Genomic DNA, 24,010 nt, shown 5'->3' on the forward strand with positions numbered 1-24,010 from the left:
GCGCCGTTGCGCTTGCTCACCTGCCAAGTTACCTCCTCCCCTCTCCCTCGCTTGCAGGACCCCAGCCGGAGGGGATGTGCTGGGGTCCTGCTCTGCTCCAGACCTAGCATCCTTTTGGGGGATTCATTCCCTGTGCTTCTGCTCCTTTCCCAGCTCCTCTGGACCCCGGAGGGCAGGCAGCAGTACTCCCATCCCAAGGAGAGGATGGCTGTGGTCCAAGAGGGCCTAAAAGTCAAGGGGCAACGCAAAGAAGGGAGCTGGAGCCACTGGTTTCAAATGGGAGAAGCTTTAGGAGTGCAACTGCTGGAAGCCAGAGAGGAGGCACTGGGGGAGCTGGACCCCTCTGCCGTGAAGCTTTTGGGAAGCAGATGGCTTAGTGAGGGCCAGGGGAGGCGGCACCTGTAGCGGGAGAGGCTGGGGGGAGAGGAGCGTCAGTGGGACACGGAGCTGTAAGGGGCTGGGGGACCAGCAGGCACGGTAGGAGAGCCAGTGCTCTCCAGGGACAAAAGAAATTAGATGAATTCACGGGCTGATACTACAATTTGCCTTTTAAACCCAGTGGCTGAGCTGCAGCATCTGGCTGAAGGAGCCCCTACCCTGAGGGCTGCTGGAAGACGTGAGGGTACAGCCAAACGATCGCTCTGTGTGCATATTCCTCGTGTTCTCCCGCAGGCATGCAGACGCAGCGCTCGGGGTCGGGTTGTCAAGTGGGGTGAACCTTTCATCTGCCTGAACTTGGCATGATGAAAATGGCTTGGTAAGTGTTACTGGCCACAGGACCCACTGCGGGGACACATGCCAGCGAGCACCTCCTTCCTGTGAGCACCTGCACTGTCCTCTGTCTCCTTGTGTGCAGAGATGCAGTGAGAAGTCTCTAGCCACCCACCAAGCTCACAGATCCTGCTGTGGGCCAGAATGAGCCCACCCCAAATACACTGTATTGCTGGGCTGGGACAGAGCCTGAACCCGTCTGGGAGGATTTGCTCCCTGCTCGAGATGGCCAAGGGCAGCAGAGATGTGGCAGAGGACAAGGCCAAGCTGATGTGTGTGGCTGAAATGGGATTTCTGTGTGTTGTTGTCGTCGTCCCCCCCCCCCCCCCCCCGCCCTTCCCTCAGTCTTTCTCAGAGCATATAAAGCAGTCATTTCAAGCCATCCCTTGACCTCCAGGTGCCCATGCACAGACAGACGGGGGGAGGGAAGGAAGGACATCTACTCTAAGCTGGTGTCTCCTGAAAGATCTCTCTTAGGTGAAGGACCTGGAGCTTTTAGGTGGTTCCTTTTCTCGCCTGGACCTATACAAGGAAGAGTATAAAGCCCTGAATTGGATTTGAGGGGATCTGAGAGCTCTGTAGTCAGGGTGGGATGGCAAATAAGGCTCTTCCCATTGCCATGCCTGCCTCCTGTGAGATGCGATCAAGAGCAGCAAGAGGGCTAGCGGTGCTCATGCAGCTCCAGAAGTCCCCAGATGCTGTGGGGCAGCGGCGTATTCCTCCGGCATCCGCGTCTCCTGCTCCGTGCACCCCACACCCGGGGCTGCTCCACCTTCCCCGAGCGCTTCCAGCTGCGGCGGGAGCCGGCGGCTCGCCGCGGGCCGGGCGGCAGGGGGGGCTCCGGGGGCTGCACGCCGGCTGCCGGGCAGGCGGCGGACGGGTCTCCCCGGCCAGGCAGGGGTTAAGGCTTCTCTGTTGTAGTTTGTTTCCCTTTGCCAAAGTGGGTGTTGCTGGAATGTCTCCTCTCCTAAGGAGGGGGGCCGAGCCGTGTCCTCTGGAGAGGGGGGATGTCAGCATCAAAAAGACACAAAAGGGGGAGGTTTCCAAAAATAAAACCCTCCATCCCCTCCAGGCGCTGCCAGTGCCAGAGGCAGGCGCGAAGGTGCTCGGAGCTGCCTGCGGAGCGCGGGAGCTCGCCGGCAGCCCGGCGAGCGGGGCCGGCCGCCTTCCTCCTCCTCCTCCTCTTCCTCCTCTTCCTCCTCCCGCGGGGGCTGCTCAGCAGCCCGCGCCCCTGCCTCCGCCTCGCTCTCTGCGCCCCCGGCCCCGGTGGGCGGCAGGTCCCGGCGGAGCCCCGGAGCGGGATGGGGCGGTGAGGGGAGGGCGGAGAGCCGGCGGTCCCCGCTGCCCCGCGCCCGCCGGAGGATGCCAGCCGGGCGCTGAGCGCTCCGCGCCGCCCGTCTCCCCCCGCCACCGGCTGACACCATGCGGGGCGCCGCCGCCAGCCTCCTCCCGCTCACCTTCGCCGTCCTCCTGGGCTTCGCCGACGCTCGGCCGGACTCCGCGGCCAGGCTGGAGCCGGGGAGCGGGGGGGCGGCGCGGCCGCGGGGCCGGGGGGCTGCCCTGGGGGCGGCGGGCACGGGGCACAGCCTGTCCCCGGCGCCCAGACCCCCCCCGCCGGCACGGCCCCTCCCCGCCGCCCTCCACGTGGACCGCGGCTCCGCGGCCGCCGCGGGGAGCCCGAGCGGCGGCGACGGCCGGAGGCAGCGTCCCGACCGCGGGCTGCCCGCGCCCCGGGGCCAGGCGGGCGACGCCGGGCTCGCTCCCGGCCCGGGGCGGAGGAACAGGCTGGACCCCTCCCGCCAGCGGCAGGGCAGCGGGCAGAAAGCCCGCGTCTCGCCCCGGGCGAAGGAGCCGAGCGGCAGAGGGCGGATGGCGGGGTAAGTGCCGCGGCCGGGGGGGGGGGGGGACCGTGCCGGGGGTGCGTCGCGTCAGCCCCGGTGGTCCCGGCGCCGGGGAGCCCCAGGCGGAGGGGCCGGCTCCCGTCCTGAGCCCCGCGCTGCATCCCGGTGCGTGCATCCCCCCCCCTTCCGTCCCCGCGGGCGCTGCCCCGTGCCCTGCGGGACGCCCGCGCTGCCTGTGCCGGGGCAGTCACGGCGGGGGTCATGTGCGGGGGGCGGGGGAGGCTGGCCCGTGTCCCGTCCCGTCCCGTCCCCCCGGGCTGTCTCTGGCCCCGGGCCCCGGAGCAGAGCAGCAGCGCGCTGGGTGCTGGCGCCGCGCCTCTGCCCCGCGCGTGCGGCGGGTGATGGCGCCGCTCTCGCCCACGCGACCCCCCGGCGTCCGTGCGTACCCACCCGTGTGCACGCACGTGTGCGGGAGTGTGAGGCGGGCGGGACGCCGTGCGGCCGGCTGCCGGCCGCGCGGGGACGTGTGGTTTATCGAGCGTGCTGGATGCGGTGCCCTTCCGCTGACACATCGGGGCTCCGGCGGGTCGGACAGCTGCGGGGCGCGGCGCGGCGGGCGGGGGGGGGCTACTCTGCCCCTCCCCGGGGCTGCCTTGGGCCGTCCCGGAAAGCGTGCGGGGTGGGGGGCTGCCACCGGGCGGGGCGGGGGGAGAGCAGTGCGGCCACGGAACGTGGGTGGCGGGAGAGGCCCGAGGGTCTCGCCCGGCTCTGCGGGACGGAGCCTGGGTGCTGGCGCTCTTGCTGCAGGTACCTGGCCTCTTGGCTCCGTCCTCCCATAACGGGCCCCTTGTGAGCACTCCGCGCGGCAGCTTCCCGTGGCTTCGGCTGGCTCCGCCGGGGGAGGCTTCCTACCGCTTGCCCGGCAGGGCCGCTTGCAGCTCCGGTCTCTGGCTGCAGCCCCGTGGAGGTGGAGGGGAGCTCGCACGGCGAGACCAGCTGCTCCGCTGCGAGGGGAGCCTGCGAGCGGCACGTCTGGCGCAGCGCTGACGTACCCTTCGGCCCCGGGCCCCCTCCTCTGCGGTTCCCGTTCTGCTCCCCCGTGGCTGATGCCCCTCGTGACGAGCTCCTCTGCCAGCCGGGAAGGGCTGCCGAAGCCATCGGGCCGGCAGTTTGACCGACCCGTGTGGCAGCGCGTGTCCGCTCTCCGTGTGAGCCCTGCCAGGGGTGATGCTGAGGGCAGGCTCTGGGCTTGCTGCCCTCTGACATGGGCAGAAATGTCTCCTTCTAACACCGGGTGGGGAGCTTCACTAGAGTACGAAAGGCAGCCCAGTCTCTGAGGTTTCTCTCTCCCATACTCACCTACTTGCAAAATTTCAAGGCAGAGATGTTCCCTGTGCCACTCCATGCACTTTCCTTCAACAAATCCACAGAAGCACTAAACTTGCTCTTCTTCTGTCACGTTTGATAGGTGAAGTATTTAGCACTAACAGCTAATCAATGACAGGTAGGTCCTGAGAAGATTTTGGCTTACCCAGTCCATTAGCCTTGGTTTGTCAGCCACACAGAGCGAGAGTCTTGATAAGATCCAGTCCTGCTCAGTCAGGTTTGGGCTTTTTGGGGCTAAGAAGGATTTTACCCTTTCTGCAGTCGGCATGTTGTCAGCATTGTTTTGGAATCACGTGGCGATTCAATTGGATTTGAGTCATCTGAGATGTAGCCCGTTTCTTTTCAATGACTACCCTGAATAGTCTCCACCAGGGCTTCAGGCTGCAGCTGCCTCTGGTGACAACAGCCGGGCCACACTGCTACCAGGAGCAGGCGGGCAGCCCCAAGGTTCACACTGTGCTCAGAAGAGCACTGAACCTCTTTCAGTCGCTTTCTTTCATCCCTTAATCAAGGGTATAAATGGGGGTGGTTGGTCCAGCGCTTACACACTGTTGACCTGTTATCAGCTAGATTTGGCTTCCTGGGGTGTTAGAGAGCGGCGTTGCCTCCAAGCTTAGAGGAAGGAGGAGCTGTGCCTTGGTGCTGTGTTCCCCATGCAGGCTGTGCTGGGCTCTCTGCCTCTGCTCTGCCCTGGAAGATGAGGGCTGAGTATACGGGGCTTGCTCTGATCCCCAAGAACTTGAACTCTGGCAAGTGCATATAATGGCTTGTCATCAGTAGCTTTCCATCTCTTCTGGAGTCCAAATTGGCACTTTTTAAACTTCTCTATGACCTACTGTCTTTGGAGGTTATGAAAAAGCCTAGCTGAAATAATTGTCCATGAGTAACCACAGGCGTTACTCCTCATGGAAAGCTAGCTGCTGCTGCCTCCAGCCATTTGGTGAGACTCCGTCCTTCCACCTCATCCATCTTCTTACGCCCCTTGCTGCACCGGACACGTTTCCATCCAGGAAACTCAGGGCCCCTAAAAAACTTCATTTCATGATGTTTCATTTTTTTGCCAGGTGGGATATTTTCTGTTCTTCTATTTACACTGCACTCCTACTTCTCTGTAGTATGACAACCTTCATTTTCCCTTACTCAGGTAGCTTTGCAGGCTGCACTAAACCTCAGCGCTATTTATTTATACAGTTACTTTGGCTTAAAATCTCAACCGCTGCGTGGGTTGCCTTTCCTGATTCCCCAGAGTTCTCTGCTGGTACCTCCAGGAGCCTTGCACAGTCCTGTGGTTGAAAAACACGCTTATTAGCACTTTATTGTTTTCTGGATAATTATTTTCTCACTTTGTTTGATAGTGGCATACCCCAAGTTAAGTTTCTTTCCTGGGTTGTGTCTGCCACCCTGCTCACGTCTGACCTTGTTGCAGGTGGGACCTGCTCACACCCTTCCATGAGTGCGTCCAACCGCAAGTCTTGCAAGACCTGGGGTTTAGTATTTTCTCCTGGAGGCTCATTGTGAGGTGACTTTTGACACCCCAGCAAATACCGCAGAAAATTACTGTCTTCTAACACTGAGTGAGGAAAACAATCCAGCCCCGAAAGCATCTCTGCTTTGCTGTGCTCTGTTTAACCTGCCTGTTTCCCCAGCCCCACCAACTGGAAAGATTTTCCTCCCAAGTGTCGTGGGGTAGGGAACTCCCAAGACCTGACGCATTCCAGGTATGGCTGTACTCATGTGCTGGATGCATCTCTAATTTGGGCTGGCCAGTCCTGCTGGGAGGACACTGTAGGCATCTCCCTCCACCTCTGTGTCTCCCGGGATGTGACAGCCATCGGTCCTCTGCCCTATGGCTGGGATGATGGCTCCTGGTGATGATCCTCAGGTGATGTACACAAAATTAGAAGAAGGTGGGTAACGGGAGAGTAGTCTGGGGAAGTACCTCTACTTCTGGTACCCAGCTGGACAATTTTCAGGGGTATGTGAGGCACCCCAGGTAACAGGCTGGGCATGCCATACTCTCTCCTTCTCCCTCCCACTTCCTTTTCATGCATTCTGCACCCCAGTTCTTGTGCAATTGCTGTTGTAGGCACCATCTGTGGCTATATAGTCCTGCTTTACCCAGGCTTTGTGGGGTATAGGTTCTCGCTACAGTGTGTGTAGAGGACTGCTCTGGAGCGGAGGCAGTTAATGCTGATGTGGACTTGGCAGAGGATTTTCAGTGGTTCATCGATGCCAGCAGCCTTTTGCTAATGTTCTTCATTGGGTCTGACTGCAAATATTTCATATGCAGTTGGATGAAGTTCACTGTCCTGCAGTAGAAAGGCAGACCTGATGATCTAATGGTCCCCCTGGCCTTCTGTGAGGATGCTGTTAAATGACCTGAATGGAGTCAGCATATCTGGCAGCACAGAGTGCTGCATGAAGTTGAAAGATGATGCATAGATTGCTGTTAAAATAAATGGTGAAAAAAATGGTTCTACTGAATGCTTCAGAAACAGCATGTGATCATCACTGAGGCTGTGCACATGCTGAAACTATGTGAAGCCATGATCTTACTACTGTTTTCCTTCACCCTAGTGCTTTGTTACAGTTGCTTGCCTCTGGTTTCAGATAACACTGCAAGATCTTGCAGGCTTTTCTCATCCTGGGTACCACAGCGGGGTTTGCACAGCTTTTCTCATCCTGGGTACCACAGCGGGGTTTGCACAGCGGGGGCCTGATCCTGACGGTGGCCTCTGGCTGCTGCAGCAAAGCAGGTGATGAAGGACTGGCTTGCTGCGGATCTTTTGCCCAAGTTACAGGTTGTGCTGGTACATTCAGGCAGGGCCATGAATGGTACTTCTGGATGTAGGGAGACTTCATGGCACTGGCTTCAGCTCTGTGAGGGGTGTCAGGGAGATGTCTGTCCCAGAAAAAGAGCAGGCCAGTGAGTAGCACCTGACACCTCCTGTGCACCAAGCTCTTGCAACGTGCTGGGAACTATACCTGGGCACGGATGGTGCATGCTAGCTGCGGAGTGAGGAGCAAGCTTGGTTTGCAGTTGGTTACTGCTGCTTGTGCTGTTTGGAGACCTCAGGGCATACCTGGCACTTCAGGCAGGGGATGAGATGTGGATCCAGTGCCTCACCCTGCATATTGCCAGAAAGGCAAACCTGAAGGCCCACATCTGCACTAGTAAGCTATGCCTTAGGGCTAGAACTGGCACTGTGGCTATTCAGCTGTCTGAGCTATTCAACCTGGTTTCTCTCCAAAAAGGGGAAACTGGCTATTGGAAATGGTCTCTGTCTGCTCTGGTCTGAGCTGGGCTGGGAGCTATTTTGGAAGGTGCTAAGTGTCCCATGAGCCCTGTAGCAGTCCAGTGTTACAGGCAATCAAGTCCCAGCGTCTGGGAACATCCCCAGCAATGTTTGATTTCTTAGGAAAGATGCGTGCTAGCTGACCTGGCTCTTGGGAAGGTAAATATGTTAGTTAATTTATTCCACTGGTATGGACACAGAGATAGAAAAGACAATGGTTTGCCCAAGGCTTGTTTTAGCATCAGTGGCAGGGCTGGGAATAGAGCATCCCCATGCAGCGTGACCTACTGTGAGTGTTCAGTGGGACTTCAGCTTGGGAGACCTGTGTGAGGACATGTCTTCTGTTCTGCTCTGATCTAGGGCTGTGTTGAGCTTCTTTCCACCTGGGAGAGCTGCTGACCCCTCCGCGTGCCCACCCATCCTCTGGTCTCTCTGCACCCCAGGCTGAGTGCGAGAGTCCTGCTCCCCTCTCCCTGCTGCCGTGCTGCCAGTTTCAAGGAGTGGGTAAGCAGGAGGCAGCCTGGGTGCTCAACCTTGCGTGGCTGCTGAGTGCTTCAAAGTTATGAGTGTGGCTTTGGCTCACATCATTGTTAGGTCTGCCAGGGGCTTGGTGCATCACGGCACCCAGCAGTTCCCCTTGCCGGGCAGCTCTGCCTGCTGCCTCGGAGGCCCCTGTCCCCTGTGCTATGTGGGGGTGATCAGGGGCTGCTCAGTGTGTACAGGTAGCTCCGCACCAGCCACCCCCGGGACAGTGACACCAGACCTGGAGGGACCCTGCCACTTGTTTTTTTCTCCAGAAGCAGGGCTGGATGGAGAGGCCCAGGACTGGATGTGCCCCGCAGGTGGCTCACGCCTGAGCCATGTCTTTGCACAAAGTGTTGGCGATGGCATGTGCAGCAGGACAAATGCAGCTGGGGGCTGCCACTCTCTCGAACACCGTCCATGCTGTAAACATGCCGTGCTCCTTAAATGTCCTGGGATTAATTCTGAATTCTTTGTAAGGCAGTGAAAACCACATGGTGTTTAAGCCATGCAAATGTCAACTAAAGTCTTTAAGTAGAACCAGACGTGCTCAGGACTGAGTCCCATGCGGCAGAGGCCCCATAGCTATTTTCCCACTGCTGATGCTCTTGCTTACCTGGGGCCCCATGCTCTGTGAGGTCCTGCTCACTGGGCTTTTATCAGGAAATAGTTGCGGTCCTTCTCTGTCCTCCAGTACTACCTACATGTTGCTCCTCCCAAGTGCTCACTTCCAGTCCTGGAGGTCCTCCCTGCCTCCATCTCTGCCCATCCTCTCACCCAGGAGGTTATGGAAGGAAGGGACATTCCCCTCCAGGTACTTCCTTTGCCCCTGCCTCTGAGGGCATCCCTGCCAGGTCGCTCCCCTCTGCACATGCTGGGCTGTCTTCCCTCGAGGAGCATCGCATTGGTGCTAGCATCTCCCTTCACCTGGGGTTATCAACTCATGCCTGGAGTTGGCAGTGACATAGTTTGTGCTGAACCCAACAGGGGTTTCGTGCCTTCAAGAGTGATCTGCTCAGGCTTGGGCCCCTGTCTGTTTTAGTCTCATACCTTTCTCCCTGCAACCTCTGGCTCGCTGTTGGCATTGAGAGCAGCTAGCAGCATGCTCCCTCCAGCATGTGTGTGAGAGACGTAGATAAAACTTGAACTTAAATCCTATGAAGAACTAATAGTGTGATTCCAGGCCAAAACAGCTTCTCTGGAGAAGGTAGATATTTTGCCTACAAGAAGCAATCTCTGATTATGTGAGTAAGTTGAGGTGGGAAAGGGCAAGGCTTTGCTCTTTGAACAGACCAGCTGAATATGCCTTGCAAGGTGGGTTTCAGCCATGCCGAGGGAAGAATGGGAGCTGTGACAGTCTAAGCAAAGATGCTTATGCTGCTGCTTGGAGTGGAGTCCCCCAGCGGACCTTAATTACCTAGAGACCTGCTCCAGCTTAGTGGTTTTCTCTCTTTGCTGATCTGGACATCTTTAAATAGTTTAAGGCCTTTTGTGGGCTTTTATGCCATAAGTAAAGGCAAGTTTGCTTTCCTTGGATACTTTCTGGGGCTGTCTTAAAGACGAGACCCATAGATGTCTTTGAGTTGACAGACAAAAAGCTGGAAATCAGTGCTCTAGCCCAGCCAGAGCAGATGTGAGTGGATGCAAGAATTCCTTTGGCTTGTTCTGTTTGCAGGAAGTCACACCAAGGGAATTTAAGTGCTTTCTCCCTATAAAAATCTACCCAGGTTAATAAAATGTTGATCCTGAAGGGCTGGATAATGCTTTACAAATGATGTGGCTTCTCAGGCCACTTCCCCTTCCCACGTGGAGCGATTGTATCACTACAGGCAGCTTCATTCATGAACACCAGAACAATCCTTGGCACACCTGCTACCCACCGTTGTTGGCTCTCCTAAAATGTGAACCCCACAGCTTGAGCTCTGGCACTTCTGGAGTCTCATCTCATGCCATGTGGATGTAGGAGTCACGAGGATGCTGGTTTGAAGCAGGATCATCTTCTGACCCTGCTGTGTTCATGTTAAAGTCAATCCAGAAGGCAAATGTGCATGTTTCCATGGTTCCTGTAAATTCTGTCAACAGCTCTGACTGCCTTGTCCAGCATTAGAAATAAACCATACTCCCCACTTCATTTTCAGAGGCTTTCCAGAGCTTTCAGGCTGCCTATTTCTAACTTTTAATCTTTTGATGATTGTACTCTCTCATCTACCTAGACATGCAAAAGTTACGTATTCCCAAAATACCTTCGCTCCATGATGAGTAAATATGCTTGGACAGCAACCTGCAACTTGTTATTCCTTCTCATTATAGACGTGTAAATACAAAACGTGACCAGAGGAAGCAGGATTAGCTGCCTGCTTGGGCATTGCAGAGCACCTCTGGGAGGCACAGCACTGTCCCCAATAGCTGTATGTTGGCTGTGATTGCTACCTGAAAACACATAATAAGGAGAGGTGGGGAGGATGTTGTTTATGTAAAGGCAGTCAAAAAGTTGCTGCAGCAAAGTGCTGGAATTAACAACCATGGAAATGATTTGAGCATCCTGGAATTAGTGTGGCACTGTGCATGTCAGGTAGACACAAATTTCGTAGCACCGGAGAGTCCCCAGCCCCCGGGGTTGCTGCGCCAGAGGCAGATAACAAGTGCAGGACTGGGGTGCTCGCAAAGGGAGAGCAAGCTGGGGAGCGGCCGATGCGGCTGCTGGCATGTCGTCCCACCCAGGGTAGGGTTGAGCAATGAACAGCAAACAGGCAGCAGCAGTTAGGTGGAGAATGAAGCGTTGTCTTCGGCCGAAGCAGCTTGGGACACTTGTGGAGGCGAGATGCTATGACCAAAGTTGGAATCAGGCCCGATTTACACCCCAATACCACGAAGAGCTGTGAGATCTTTAATGATCACAGGCTGCCAGCCTCCAATTGCTCTCAGGAGGAAAATGGTTCCTCTGAGCGCTGTGCCAGGATCCCAGCATAATGCCAGTTCAAAAGGGAGATACTCCCTGAGGGATCGCTCACACTGCAGCATTCACATAGTCCTTGGGGGTTTCTTTTCCAAGCACTTAAACAACTCAGTCCTTGTCCCATTGGTTTTGATCTCAGCTGCTGGTCCATCTGGAAGGAAATATCACATGCTGCAGGAAATAATTTTACGGGTGACTCAGAGGTGCTGGCTGCAGAGAGACCTCGGCTTTCCCTTCTCCTAACCACACTGCTTTGTCTCTCTGCTTAGGCCAAATGTCTGCGGCAGACAGTGTTGCCCAGGATGGACCACGGCTCCCGGCACAAACCGCTGCATCAAACGTGAGTATGACAGTCTCAGCCGGTGCAGGTCTCGCGATGCACCCCTAAAAAGCACACGAGTACTGCTGTGACCCCACACATGTCCCCTGTGCTGTGCCGGGGCAGGGGATGGACCATGGGGTCCCCAGAGCCAGCGCCGCAACCTCCCCGTGGGGCTGCCGGGCTGTGGGTTGGCTCTCCCTGCCTCCTGGCAAAGTCTGAGCACACTGAATTGTTATGGCTCTACTTTATTATTGTTATTAGTGTCCATCCCAAGCAAGGTCCTGCTGGGGCAGGGCATTGCAATGGCACATTTATGGGTGAGTTTTGAGCCCTGGGCTCTCACCATCCTGTTTGGAGCAAAAGGCAGGTCTGTAAAAGTCCCAGCAGGTGGGAACCAGCAGAGTGGGGCTGTGCTCGTGTGGGCAAGTGTTGCTGATGCTGAGAGGGCAATCAGGGCTGCAAATTATCTGAGTGCTGTTAAGGAAAGCAATTAATGGAGTTGGCACAATGGCTGGGACTGGTGGGGCTGGAGCGTGGTGCAGCGTGTGGGATGTGTGAAATGGCAAGGGGCTGCAGGGTGCTCCCTGTGGTGTAGAAACTGCCCAGCCAGGGCCCTCCTGCCTGCTCACAGAGGGGTTAATAAGGGCTCTGCTCCTCCAGAAGGCCCTGCAACAACCCTGGGGGCTGAGATCATTTCAGGCTCCCCTACACAGCACTGGAAGGGAAGGGGTTTGGGCAGGCACCGGGTGCGACGCATGCCAGAGGCAGCTGCGCTGTCGTCTCCATCGCCAATAGCTCTGTAACCACAGCCCAGCCACTGCTGCGATCCCTGTCCCTAAACGACGGGGTTACACCACCCAGCCCACCCGTGGGCCTTCCCAGGGGACTGCCTGCCCCGTGCACCTGCCCGGTCCCAGGGAGGCGAGGGGCTGCCTGCAGCGCCCAGGCAGCTCGGAGGGCAGGGAGCACACAGGCACCAGGCAGGCTTTCTGGATGGGAACGCCCTGCCCAGAATAGCCGAGAGCGTCTGCCTTCGCTCAAATGGCAGCAGCTGCCCAGATGTTTAGCGGGGAAAGAGGCTCAGCTTTGTTTGCTGCGGGATCTCACGGCGCTTTGGCCGCTCTGGGATAATTGCATTAGCGATTGCTGTTTGGGAGCAAGGGGCCAAGGGCTGACTCACCTCCCTTCTCCCTCTCCCCCCTGCCGACAGAAGCCAAACGGTAGAGAGCGTGCTGTGCTGCCAGACAGCATCTGTAAACAGAGCGCGGGGCCAGCGATGGCAGCATCTTTCTCTCATTAGGGATTTTCCTAGGAGCGGTAGATTTGGGCTCGCAGCCACGCAGGCTGTCTAGCGATTGCTCAGGTGCTGGGCCCTTGTTCCCAAGGATTCATTAAAAGGACACTGTCAACACAATCAGGCCTGACAGTGTCCTCCCGACAGGGGATGGTAAATCTCAGGCAGGACTTAGGTGGAGACTAGTGATGTGTAAACATCATTTCGTTCCCAGCTACCTCCCTCACCGGGCTTTTCTGCTGGAGTCCAAGCTGCTGCAGATGTTCGGCTGTTTTTAAAGTTACCACAGTAAGCTGGACAGCCTGTCCCAGTTAGTTTCTGCACCATAGTGCTGTTTAATGTCTGATCCCATGGTCTTTGATATGGGTCATCGGGAAATTAGCGGGATAGAAACGCAGCCAGAGGGAACCTCTTAGCGTGATGAAGCAGGGAAGAAGTTGGCATTCAGGTCTTGGGCAGGACCTTGGTTTTCATGGATTTGAACCTGGGTACAGGAGAGATGATAGGCCAAATTGTTGCTGCAATCTACTTCCTATCACCTACCGAGCATGGTGATTTCTTCCTTCTCCACCCATGCTTTTGCAGGCACTTTCCTCTTGCAACATCTCTGCATATGACTGAACTCAAGCCATGGGCAGGTGTCTCTAGCCTTTTGGTTTTTTCCAGCTTTGAGGACCAAAGTGCAGTGAGGACTTGGGGAGTTTTCTGAGAGTCAATGACTGGGAAGATGAAAAGAGAAATCTCTCTCTTTGGGACACCGACATTTCCTGGGGAAGTGGAAGTGAGCTAAGGGGGTTTAGGAGCAAGGGCTCGCTCGCTTGCAATGGACTTGGTTTCTACCCACGCGCTGCCAGGTCATCACACCAAACTGCATACAGAGCATCTTGTGGGGCTGCAGAGGTCATCCTGCAGGAGGGGTTATCAGGGATAATGAGCTACATCTGAACTTGGGCCTGAGGAGTTCATCCAACCACCTGCCTGTTTAAAGTCATCCTGGGGTGAGACTCAGGCCTTATATCCTGGGTTTGGTGGAGAAGAAACCTGTACACACAAGCTGGCCAGAAGCCCCCTTGCACTGCCAATATTTCAGGAGCTGCGGGGGCTGCGGTGTACACTTGTCAATAACTTAGCTGCTGCCTGTTAGCTCATCAACCTTCCTCTCTGCTTAAGAGCAAGGGAATCCTCTTGCTCAGCCTCCTGACATAAGTTCATCAACCTCCACTTTCATCAGCTTTATTCACTATGGTTCTTTGCTGCTTCCCAAGATAGCAGCCCGGGCTGGGCTGGTAATGCAAGGTGAGCTTTTTTTCTGACATGGACATTTTAAAGCTTAAAAGAAACATTTTTAATCAGCATGTTGGGAAGGACTAAATAAATTCATGCACTTTCTAATCTCGTACAGATGGTCTTGCAGTTAAGATACTGGATGAAGGCGCAGGGATTCCAGGATGAGTCGCTGGCTCTGCTGTGGTCTCACAGCGTGTCTTCAGACAGTCACATTAGCACCTGGGGCTTTTCCACATCTGCAAAAGGAAGATGAGATTCACATGCTCTTTCCTTTTGTCTTTCTTCTGTACGGTGACTGTAGGGTTTTTTGAGCCCAGACTGTTTTTCATTGAAGTTCTGTTTTCCTGCTCTGTTATTTCTGCATTGCTGTTGGTCTCTCTGCTTGTCAGCCAGCACAGATCTGTCACTTGTGTTAAATTGTCCATACCTTCTGGGTGCACTAACACAGTCAGAGTTTTAAGTTAAAACTGAGATTACATATTGCTTTGCATCAATAAGCAAACTTTTCCATGAGAAGGTGGACTAAATAACCCCAGTGGTACAAGTCCTTCAGCATCTTCCCAGTCTTCCTGTGAATGCCTAGGTAGATAGACAGGTTCCCCTGCATTTGAATGTGACTGAGCAGGAGCTGCTTACAGTGAAGATCTACACCACTCTCCTAGACCTAAAGCATGTGCAGAGCAGCAGGGACACGGTAATTGAATGTCATCTTGCAATGTCATTGCTCAATCCTGGGCCAGGTGTGCCTGCCAGGTGATGGGAGGTTGGACTCAGTGGCCTTCCCCTCTGATGGTCCTGCCTGCTTGGCCTAGGTGGGTGGTCAGTCATGCCACAGTCATCCCTGCAGTGTGACCTTGCAGGGAGGACTTACCTCATGCACCGAAGACTAGACAGTGCCAGACTTGATCTGTGAGGGCACTGCTAGGTGCTCTTGAGCAAACTAGCATTGCTACTAATAATACTTCAGCAGTGCTCCAAATCTCATCCTTTTATTAAGAATTTTGAGATGACTCTTTTTGCTTTACTTAAAGCCCCAGCTCCTGAAGCAGGTGATTATGTGAGACTACAGTAAGAAGAAATGAGTGTCTCTCATCTTAACAGAAACTGCTTGTAGCCCCCACAGATGGGGAGAGACATCTCAGAGTAACCCCTGGGCTCAGAAACCAGAAAGCAAAGAGAAAGATTCCAAATATATATGTATTTTTAACCATCTTGTTTCTTCTGTCAATGTTATGGTTTTGGGGGCCTGACTCATGATTTCACACACTTGGCATTGGCAGTACTTCCACTGAATGATCTGCTCTCCCTACATCTCATAGCTGGACTGAGTGAAAGCCAGTGACTTTTTAAAGCTCTTGCAAGTTCTTCCTGCGTCTGCAAAGGCAACCAGGAAAGGGACTATTCCTAGAGCTGGAATATTTCAGCTAGGGCAACTCCCCACCCATCCTGCTTGAAGGGACCAGTAGACTAATCCCATTCCCTTCTTCCTCTTCTTTGTATCAGCTGCCTTATGGGCTTTTTTTAGAGTGCCTCGTCACTTACCGCTACTTTCCTGCTGAAGGGCACGCTCTAACGTGACTATGAACATTGTTAGTGGGAGAGGTTGTGAGAACTGCTGTGATCCCAGGTCCTGCTGTCGTGGCTCTGCAGTATTTCGGCACGTGAAGTGGTTGTTTTCAATGGCAGGCTTCCTGGTCTGGTGGCGTCTGTTAAAACAGGCATTTATTGGGAGATAACAGTAGTGACTGGCAGCCTATTAAAATCACAGCTGAGTTTTATATTATAAATTACATAAACTTTTGGAGTGTCAAACTTCCCAGAGATGGTTAATTCCTGCCTGACTAGGAACCTGTCTTTGTTCCAGAGTCTGCAGTGGTGGCTGATTTCTTTTACTGGGGAATTTCATCAAAACCTCTGGCTTTAACCTATACAGCCCTACGTGACTTGGGTTCTCCCTTTCCTTGAGATCTCCCTCTCTTCTGAGTGTTAACATGGTTCATGGTTCAAGTGAAGCATTCCAGCCAACATATCCCTAATCTAGTGAGGAAAAGCTGATGGCAGTCCAGTTTTGGGGTGAGGGAAGGGTTGTGGGGGCTATACTGCTTTGAAAGGACCTCAGAGTCTGCACAAGGACTTCCCTTGCTTGGTGACAGGGTGATGAAGTGTGGATGGCACATGAGGCTAGAGCAATCTGTATGTTTGTTGCCCAGAAGCAGCCTTTCTTGCAGGTGTGCTTGGATCTCACAGGGGATGGAGAGCACAGCCAGAGAGGGAGGGATGTTCTCGTGAAAGCCCAGGAGCTGCGTGCGAAGGTGGTGGGGTGTCAGATGCTCCTGCAGCCTCCCTGGGGCAGTCCCGGGGAAGGGGCCCTCAGCAGAAGCAGTGGCTGCATGTTTCAGCCCATCCACAGGGCTCCCACGTGGCTGGAGGTTAATGTCCACCTTGTGTTGTCCAACGAGGTTTCACTACCCTTCGGCCAGCCAGCCCTTTCCCTCTTTGAAGGACAACACTGTTTTCCAGTGCCTTTTCCATTACTCTTGCTCAGAACAATGAGTCTGGTCCTACCTGAGCAAGCTGTGGTTTCCTGGCTCTCGCTGGCTGGGCTATAAACCCAATTTGGCATCTGTTGACTTGGGAAGTGTTAGGGTCCGGCATATAATTAATAGCACTTTCCTCCCGGGGTGCAAACTGAAGCTGATGTGCTGTAATTAGGAACACACACAGGCTCAGAGGGTGATTTGGGCATGAAGTTAATGAACTGTAAGTCCCCGTATCTGCGGAGGAATTTGAGCGCAGTGACTCCAAAATCAGCTGTGGAGGGAGAGCTGGAAAGCTCTGAAGGGGACAGGCAGTGGAGGACCGTGCAAATCAGACCCCAAAATGGACTAAAGGTAACAGGCAATCCCTTGTTTTGGGATTGAGGTGCTATTCCTGCCTGGAGCGCTATGGGCAATGCTGGAGGCCGTATGCTCTCTGCAGACCATGCTGCTCATTTCTGAGTTTTCTGAAATGAGTATTGTTGGAGAAGAGCTCTGCAGAGACCAGTGGGGAGAAGTGGGAACAGAAACAAGTCTCTGATGGAGGTGACCTTGCGTTAGGGACCCACTGCAGCAGTAACACCGAGACCTTGAAGGTCACCTGCCTGCAGAGAAGAGATGGGACCAGCCCGGTTGTGCTGCCCCGACTGGGTGCCACCACCATGGAGCTAAGCCCCGTGTTCACTAACCACCTTTCTGTGTCTCCTCAGCTGTCTGCGACCCGCCGTGCCAGAACAAGGGCTCCTGCAGCCGCCCCCAGGTCTGTACCTGTCGCTCGGGCTTCCAGGGCTCCCGGTGCGAAGAAGTCGTTCCCGAGCAGGAGTACCACCCGCCTGGTGCCGCTGCCGCTGCCTTCCAGCCCCCCGCAAGCTCCCTCCGGAGAAGGATTGGCACGGCAGGGCAGGATGCCTCCCTGCGAGAGGCTCAGGCGCCCGTCCCACGGCACGTCCCAGCTGTGTAAGTCAAACCCGGTTCCCGGGAGGATGCTCCCCCAAATCCACAGGTTCAGTCAGGCCACAGCCTCTGCTTCATGAGGCTGGGCACCCCGGCTCCCAGTGGAGGCTCCTCCCTGGGCTGTGGGAGCTGACGTAAGGGGGTTGGGTCCTGCTGTCCCTCCAAGGGACTCGGTTTGTCCACAGCACTGTGTCACAGTCCCCAGGCACACACAGGAATGGGGCAGGCTAGGGATGGTCCCGTGCGGAAGGAGGACTGTGAAGCTCAGCAGGTTGGCCTTGTCCAGTTGGGGAACAGCCTTTGTGGTAGCAGCAAGGTGGACAGAGGAGTGGGGGTTAAATCTCTTTCCCAAGAGGATGTGTTTAGAGCATTATGTCCAGGTAGTACCCACAGAAGAGTACATAGATCTGAGGTGTGCTATTAAGTGCTGGTATGAGCAAAGTGATGATACTGAGAGATCCTGGCAGACTCTAGCAGTTATTGAGTCATTTGTTCCATATCCGTGTGTCACTTTGCTGTGGTGTGGGTCATTTTGGTACTCAGGCAGGTGCCTGCATATTGGGTATGGAAGCAAAGATGCAGCTGTTGGAGCTCACAGAGGTCCATGCAGGAGAGACTCTGCGAGGAGCGTGTTAAGCTCAGGATGACAACTGTGGCATCATCCAGTCCTTTTGGGTGAGGAAGAGCTTACGGCTTCAGCCCACCTGCCTCAGCTCGGTGCTGAGGTGCTCTTGTACACGAGCTGTGACTCCTCCACACTTTGTGTTTTCTGAAGTCCCACTGGAGTTGTGGGGTTTCTGCTGAAGGAGGCAGTAAAAGTGGGAAACGTGCCTTTCCCTGACAAGCACTGCTGCTGTGCTGGCAGCTCAGTGGGGATGGAGAGGTGGGAATGGTGCCTGCTGCTATACAACAATCCACACGTTTGTTTTTTAAAATCACCTCTGCTTTTCTGTAAGAGTCCATGGACATGGGAGCAAAGTGTTAGGCTGTACCACCCGTAAAGGCCCATGTCTTCCTTGCTGCTACTCACTCAGCTGCTGGGCCAGAAAGACTGGTTTTGTTGGTAGCCACCACAGCAGACAATTTGCACATGGCTTCCAGCAGAAGTCCCTCAGTCATAGTCAAGAAGACTTTACAGCAAATTGCAGGTGCCTAACCAGGAGGCAACTTCAGTTTCTCCTTTTCTTCTCTGAACTGTTATGACTGTCTGAGGAGAGGGCAATTTAGCCTTTGTTTTTCTGTATTCCTGCACATTGTTTTTAATTTGCCTGTTGCACCTAAAGTAGCTGTAGCCTTTCTGTCTCTTCTGAAGCAGAGGCAATGCATGGGCCAGAGACATTTCTAGACACTTACTCTCGGCCATCTACAACTTTGGAGGGGTTCAAATGACTGATGAGGAATTGGCTGACACCAAGTAGTTCACTGAAGCCAGCATATCTTGGTGCCTGAATGAAAGACTATCTGATGGGAACCAAATTCAGGCAAGGCAGAGGTAATGCTGGCAGGGAGAGGTGGCCAAGCCCCTGTCATCGCTGACCCAAGAGAGGCTTGGTGCCCGAGCGAGCATGCAGCCCTTGCACGTGCCTGCAATCCTGGTCATTGCTGACGAGTTTCCCCGTAGGAATGACCTCCTCCTACCCCTCCATGCCACTGCTCTGTGTGGAGGGACTGGAGGGGAGGGAGAGCAGTGCCCTTGGAGATACAGCACCTGTTGAAGGCTTTCCCAGTAAGGAACATGACCTCAGGCTCTGCACAGAGGACAGGGGGCTGTGCAGGCACTGGCAGAGCATTCCTGTCCCGACAGTCAGACACAGCGTCTAGCAATCGCTGAGCTGGGATTGCTGAATGCCCAGCTGCCTGCCGTACCTTAAATCCTCTGGCACTGTCCCAAGGAAATAGGACTCCATTAAGGACCATGCCGTGCCTTTCCTCCTCCCCTCCCCATGGAGGCCACAGGACGTCGCCTTATCCCACGCTTCAGTGAGAGCATTTGACGTTTGTCGTTTGTGATGGCTACAGGTAGGACCTTGGGACATGTCCAGCACTGACTGTCTTCTGGAGCTGTCCTCAAAGATTTGCCGAGGCCACTGTGCATGTCTCCGAGAGGGAGCTCTCACCACCCCTCTGGGTGCTGTGCCGCAGGCTGCTGCCTTTCCTGCCCAGGCAATGTGTAGCAGCCCTGCTTTGCAGGCAGGTGTGGGGCTGCCTGCACCCTGGCGCTAGTCTGTATTGAAACGCCTCACTTCAGCGCCTGGGAATTTCCCAAACAATTCAGTCGCTTGGGTTTTGTCTGTGGACCGTATAACATGGTGTGCAACTAGCATGACTTAAAAGTCTTGCTGCTGTTAGGTGGGTTATTTCCCAAATATTTCTGAGTGTCCCCTTCAGCCTGCCAACTTCTGGGCTAGCTGTGGAGCCTGTAAAAGTGAGCATCTGCAGCTGAAGGCATGCTTTTGCTGCCATTGCACCTGGACGTGCCCTCCCACTGCTTCCCTTGCACTGGTGCTAGTCCTCATCTGGCCCCTGGGTGACTTGGTTCAGTTCAATAAACCGGCAAAAAATTAACACAGCAAAGTTAAGGACAATTTTCTGCCACTCCAGTGGGCTAAATGGCTTATTGAAAGATCATGAAGAGCAGAAGAATTGGACAGAATTGCAAGGCTTGCAGTGGCGGGAAGGAAAGGGGTGGACTCCCCTTCTGGGGGAAGCCACTTAGTAGGTGGTCATTTGTCTCATGAAACTATGCTCTTAGACTCTTCTGAACTTGGAGCCTGCTTCTTGCAGTTACGACATCATCTATTTCTGTGCTACCACTGAAGTACTTTCTGTGCTTCTGCATCAGGCTTTCTCCATAGAGTTGGGCTGTAGCAGCAAAAGCAAGAAGCATATTGGCCTTCCCAGAGCTAAGTAGATCTTGCTCTTATTTGCAAGTAGGATGATTGGTTCTTAGGCACTGCAAACTCGGGGTCACCTTCACTGGAGTTCAGTTCACTGTCAAGTCTGAGAGGAACAGTTTGGGTTTTCCAGTCCTTGGTCTCCTCCTGGATAAAGATGGGTTGTGCTGGCGGGACACTGACTTTTTCTAGTCAGCCCGCCATGATCCCACAGCAGCTGGCTTGCTTGTCTGATTTGTCGATAAGGTAGAGGTAGAAGAAGCTCTTGGGTGGCTCGGTGGACGGAGGACACTGGTGGTTCCAGGTCAGTGGTTGTGAGAAGACTATGAGATCCAGGACAACCAACCAGTCCCCAACCTCCCTGCACATTTGCGTTGCTAACAAGGAGGAGTCGCACAAGGGTGGGAGCTTATAGACCTCTAAGCCTCATCTTGCTGTGCCAAGACAGGAAATCAATCCTCACATGAGTGAATTTGCTTTCTCCTTTTGTTTATTTGTGTGTATATTGGCTTTGTTTGTGTTTGTTTGTACGGAGGTAGCAATCAGAAGCTCTGAAGTCATGCACTAGAACAGTGCTGTATTAGATGCTGTATAAACATGCAAAAAAATGATGAATCCTCCCCAGAGACCTGCTCTCTAAGCAGAGATGGGGTTGCTTTTGGTTTCAATGTGTTCTGAAGCAAGTCTGCAGAGAGAGTTAGGAGAGCAGCCTCCTGGGTTATTCAGGAATTGCCTGGACCAAAATATTCCCCACTTGTGTGAGTGGTGGGTCTGCTTTAAAATGATTTCTTATCCTCAGCTAGTTGGACTTGTTGCTTATGATGACTACTCCTTCACTGTGGAGAGTAGCCTGGTCTGGAGGTAGGAAGTCTCTGGGAGTCTTCAGGAGCCTATAAAGTCTTGGTGAAGAGCATGACCAGGCAGCTGCCTGTTTTCATGGCCCTGTTTCTGGTACCTATGCTCAGGCTCTCCACAGCTCACGCCTGGAAGCAGAAGCTACAATGCCTTCTGCAGCTTCCCTGCCAGGAGAACCCAGGAAGCATGACTGTGACAGCAGGAGATAAGTTACTGTCAGTCTTCTGCCCTCAGTCTTGGTGAGAAGTAGCAGCTCGTTGATGAACAGGGTTTTACCGGTCATACACAGCTGGTTGTACTGGTTGGTTTGTATTTGCACCTGGCAGATGTGAAGGTTAGCAAATGGATCTGTGGGCATTCCCAGTGTAGCTGTCATAGATCCATTTCTGGGCATGCTGGCAGTCCTGGGAAGATGTGGACGTGGGTGTCAGCCTGAGCCTTGTGCTGAGCACAGGTGTCAGTGCTGCAGTGTTACACATAGCCATTGGTGCCTCTGTTTGGAGAGGTACCGGGGAAGAATCACTGCATCCTTGGCTTGCCCATATGGTGCCCATTATCTCTTCTTCCTGGCACTAAAGAAGATGACATACTCAGCCATATCTGAGCTCAGCACTTGCCCAGGGAAAGACGTGGCTAGGAGAAGGGCAGCTCTGGGTTTACTTTGCTGACACCAGAGGTGGTGATGCTCAAGCTTTCATTCCTTAAAATACAGGCTGAGCAATGAGTACCACTTTCCAAGTCCCTCCAGCAGGCCATGGCTCAGCAGAGGTTTAGTCGGGCATCTGAGGGAGCCTGTGGGGACTTGTTAGCTGCTGCAGAAGCTGGGAGGCCCCTGCATTGTGCTGCTTGGAGCAGGGAGTGCTCTGGAGAGCAAAATCCTGGGGGTGTTAGAGGCCCTTCCGGCATGGACTAGCTGCAAATCCTCCTCTTCTTGATCTCAGCCTGAATCTCTGCCCGGAGAAGCAAAGCCCCGACGGATGATTGTGCGGGTGGAGCTGCACCTCAGCCCAGAAGCCGAGCTAAATGGAAACAGCTTTGTTTTCCTAAGGCTAGAGTATCAGCAGAATTCCCGTTTATTTAGCAAGGAGTCGAAAGGGCTTGCGCCCCTGTCCCTCACCATCAGGATGATGGTCATCAGAGGCCAGAGGTCATCAGTCAGAGGCCAGCTGTGTCTGACTCCGGGCAGCGTGCGAGGAGGGTCCTGCTGCTGCCACCTGAGAAGGTCCCTCCTGCAGGAGTGCCGGGCATAAATCTGTAACCAGCATCTGCACAAGGGAGCTGTGCTGCCCAGAAGGGATGTGTGTGCTGGATGAGGGCTGCCTGGGAAGCAAGGCATCCTTCCTCTTCCCATCCAGAAGAGATGACTGGGACCTGCAAAGCATTTTCCCAGCAACCCAGGCAAGGGAAAAGGACATAGCTGTGGTATAAGGTGCTGAGACACTGCAGACAGCTTAATGCAGCTAAGCTCTTGAGGGCAGGGAGCTTCCTCTGAGGGGACTCTGCTTAGGCAAGGCAGTTGCTGGGAGTTGCCTGGTGTTTTCAGGATGGAAGAGGAAGAAGGCTGAGTTGAGACATGCCTGCCCCACTGACTCCTGATCTCAGAGCCTCCTCGCCAGCACCCTGGAGGAGACAACTCCTCCCTTCCTGATGAGAGGAAGGGCTATATGCAGCCCTTGGGGAGTTGTGGCGAGTGCTCCTGGGCTGGGGACACTGGGAACCTCATGCCAGCAGGGAGGCTCTGCCAGAAACTCTATTCTCTCTCCTGAAAGTGAAGGATGAGAACAGCAGGGAGCAAGCAGAAGGCAGGATCTTGGGTGTGCAGCAGAGGTTGCTGGATGGAGAAAGTGTATTTCTCCCCTTTTGAAATTTGGCTGAAACCAGCTCCCATTCTGGTGGCAGTCAAATGTCTGGCATGGTCCTTTGCAAAGGAGAGTGGAGCCCATGGGTGGATGTAAAGCGCTCCACCCTGGGGGGCCACTTGAAACATGACATTGAGAACTGTGGCTTGGCAAAATCAGCTTGGTTAGCTTGTTGTCATTGAGGACTTACAGATAAAACAAAAGTTCATTGTGAGATGACTTGCTTTTTAAAGATGGTGCTCCAAACAGAGACAGATTTGTCTTAATTGTTAAAGCAGGATCTGGAGCTTCCTGTCTTGCCAGCTTTGAACTTTCCTAAAGTTTGAACGTTTCCTAAACTTTGAACGTTTATGAGAAAAAGGGGAGCTTTCTTACTGCCTTACTTGGGTTGCTGCTAAGTATCCAGGACTGTTTGTCCACGATATGTATAGCACTAGGAGGAGGTCTATGCTAGCCACATACCTGCTGAACACACCTACTGCTCTTCTGCTCACTTATGACTGTCACTTTACATTTGTGAGGGTTACAATTTATTAATACCCAAATAGCAGAGAAAATAAAAGCTGACCCTGGCTGAGTAGCACCCCCTGTGTAAGTGCCTTCCCATGGCACGGGCTGTGGCAGATTTCCTACTTTGCTTGGTATGGGACCAGGCCAGGAGATCCATAGCATGTGATGTTGAATTCTTGGGGTAAAACACTGGTGCCAGCCTTGCCTTCTGCCACTGCAGCGTCATTATGCTTGTTACTTGAATGGCGTATTTTCCCAATGCAGATAAGTCCTAATTGCATCTTTCTAGGGTGCTTCCCTTTGGCAATATATTTTTCACAAGGTGGCCAAGCATTTATGTTCCTTGATCCAGAGCCAACTTTGAGTAGATATCTGAGACCTTGTTAAAAAATTGAAACTAAAAAGCTGGTGCCAGTCCGTGTGAGAATATGTGAAAAGAGATTCCACTCAGGGCAATGAGATCTCCATAAGCTCCAGATCTCAGGCCCTCTCCTGCTTTGACATAGTTGAAAGCCCTTGGCAAGCTGGCTGGGAAGCCTAAAGGAAAAACTCAAGCTACCCAAGAGGAGTGTAAATGTCATTTTTCTTATATAAAAATACTTCTGTTTTTAAATTACATGATATACCTTCTCTAGCCTGGCACCAAATACAGTTGCTTTACTTTCTAGTGTTTTAAAGCTGTCAGCACCATTCTGGTTTATGTGTTTTATGTATTTACTTTCTAGG

The 24,010-nt window shown here is 53.9% G+C and overlaps 1 protein-coding gene across 1 annotated transcript in view; it reads left to right on the plus strand.

Annotated features, from left to right (window-relative positions):
• Positions 1 to 1,831: 1,831 nt before the first annotated feature.
• LTBP2 (latent transforming growth factor beta binding protein 2) overlaps positions 1,832 to 24,010 on the plus strand; it is a 74,473-nt gene continuing 52,294 nt past the window's right edge. Inside the window, 3 exon segments of the mRNA XM_030004248.2 lie at positions 1,832 to 2,648; positions 11,042 to 11,112; positions 16,923 to 17,169. Of these exon segments, the coding sequence (XP_029860108.1) occupies positions 2,194 to 2,648; positions 11,042 to 11,112; positions 16,923 to 17,169 (773 nt within the window). The 5' untranslated portion in view covers positions 1,832 to 2,193.

Source organism: Aquila chrysaetos, chromosome 2 (assembly GCF_900496995.4).
Source record: "Aquila chrysaetos chrysaetos chromosome 2, bAquChr1.4, whole genome shotgun sequence".
Lineage (NCBI taxonomy): Eukaryota > Metazoa > Chordata > Aves > Accipitriformes > Accipitridae > Aquila > Aquila chrysaetos.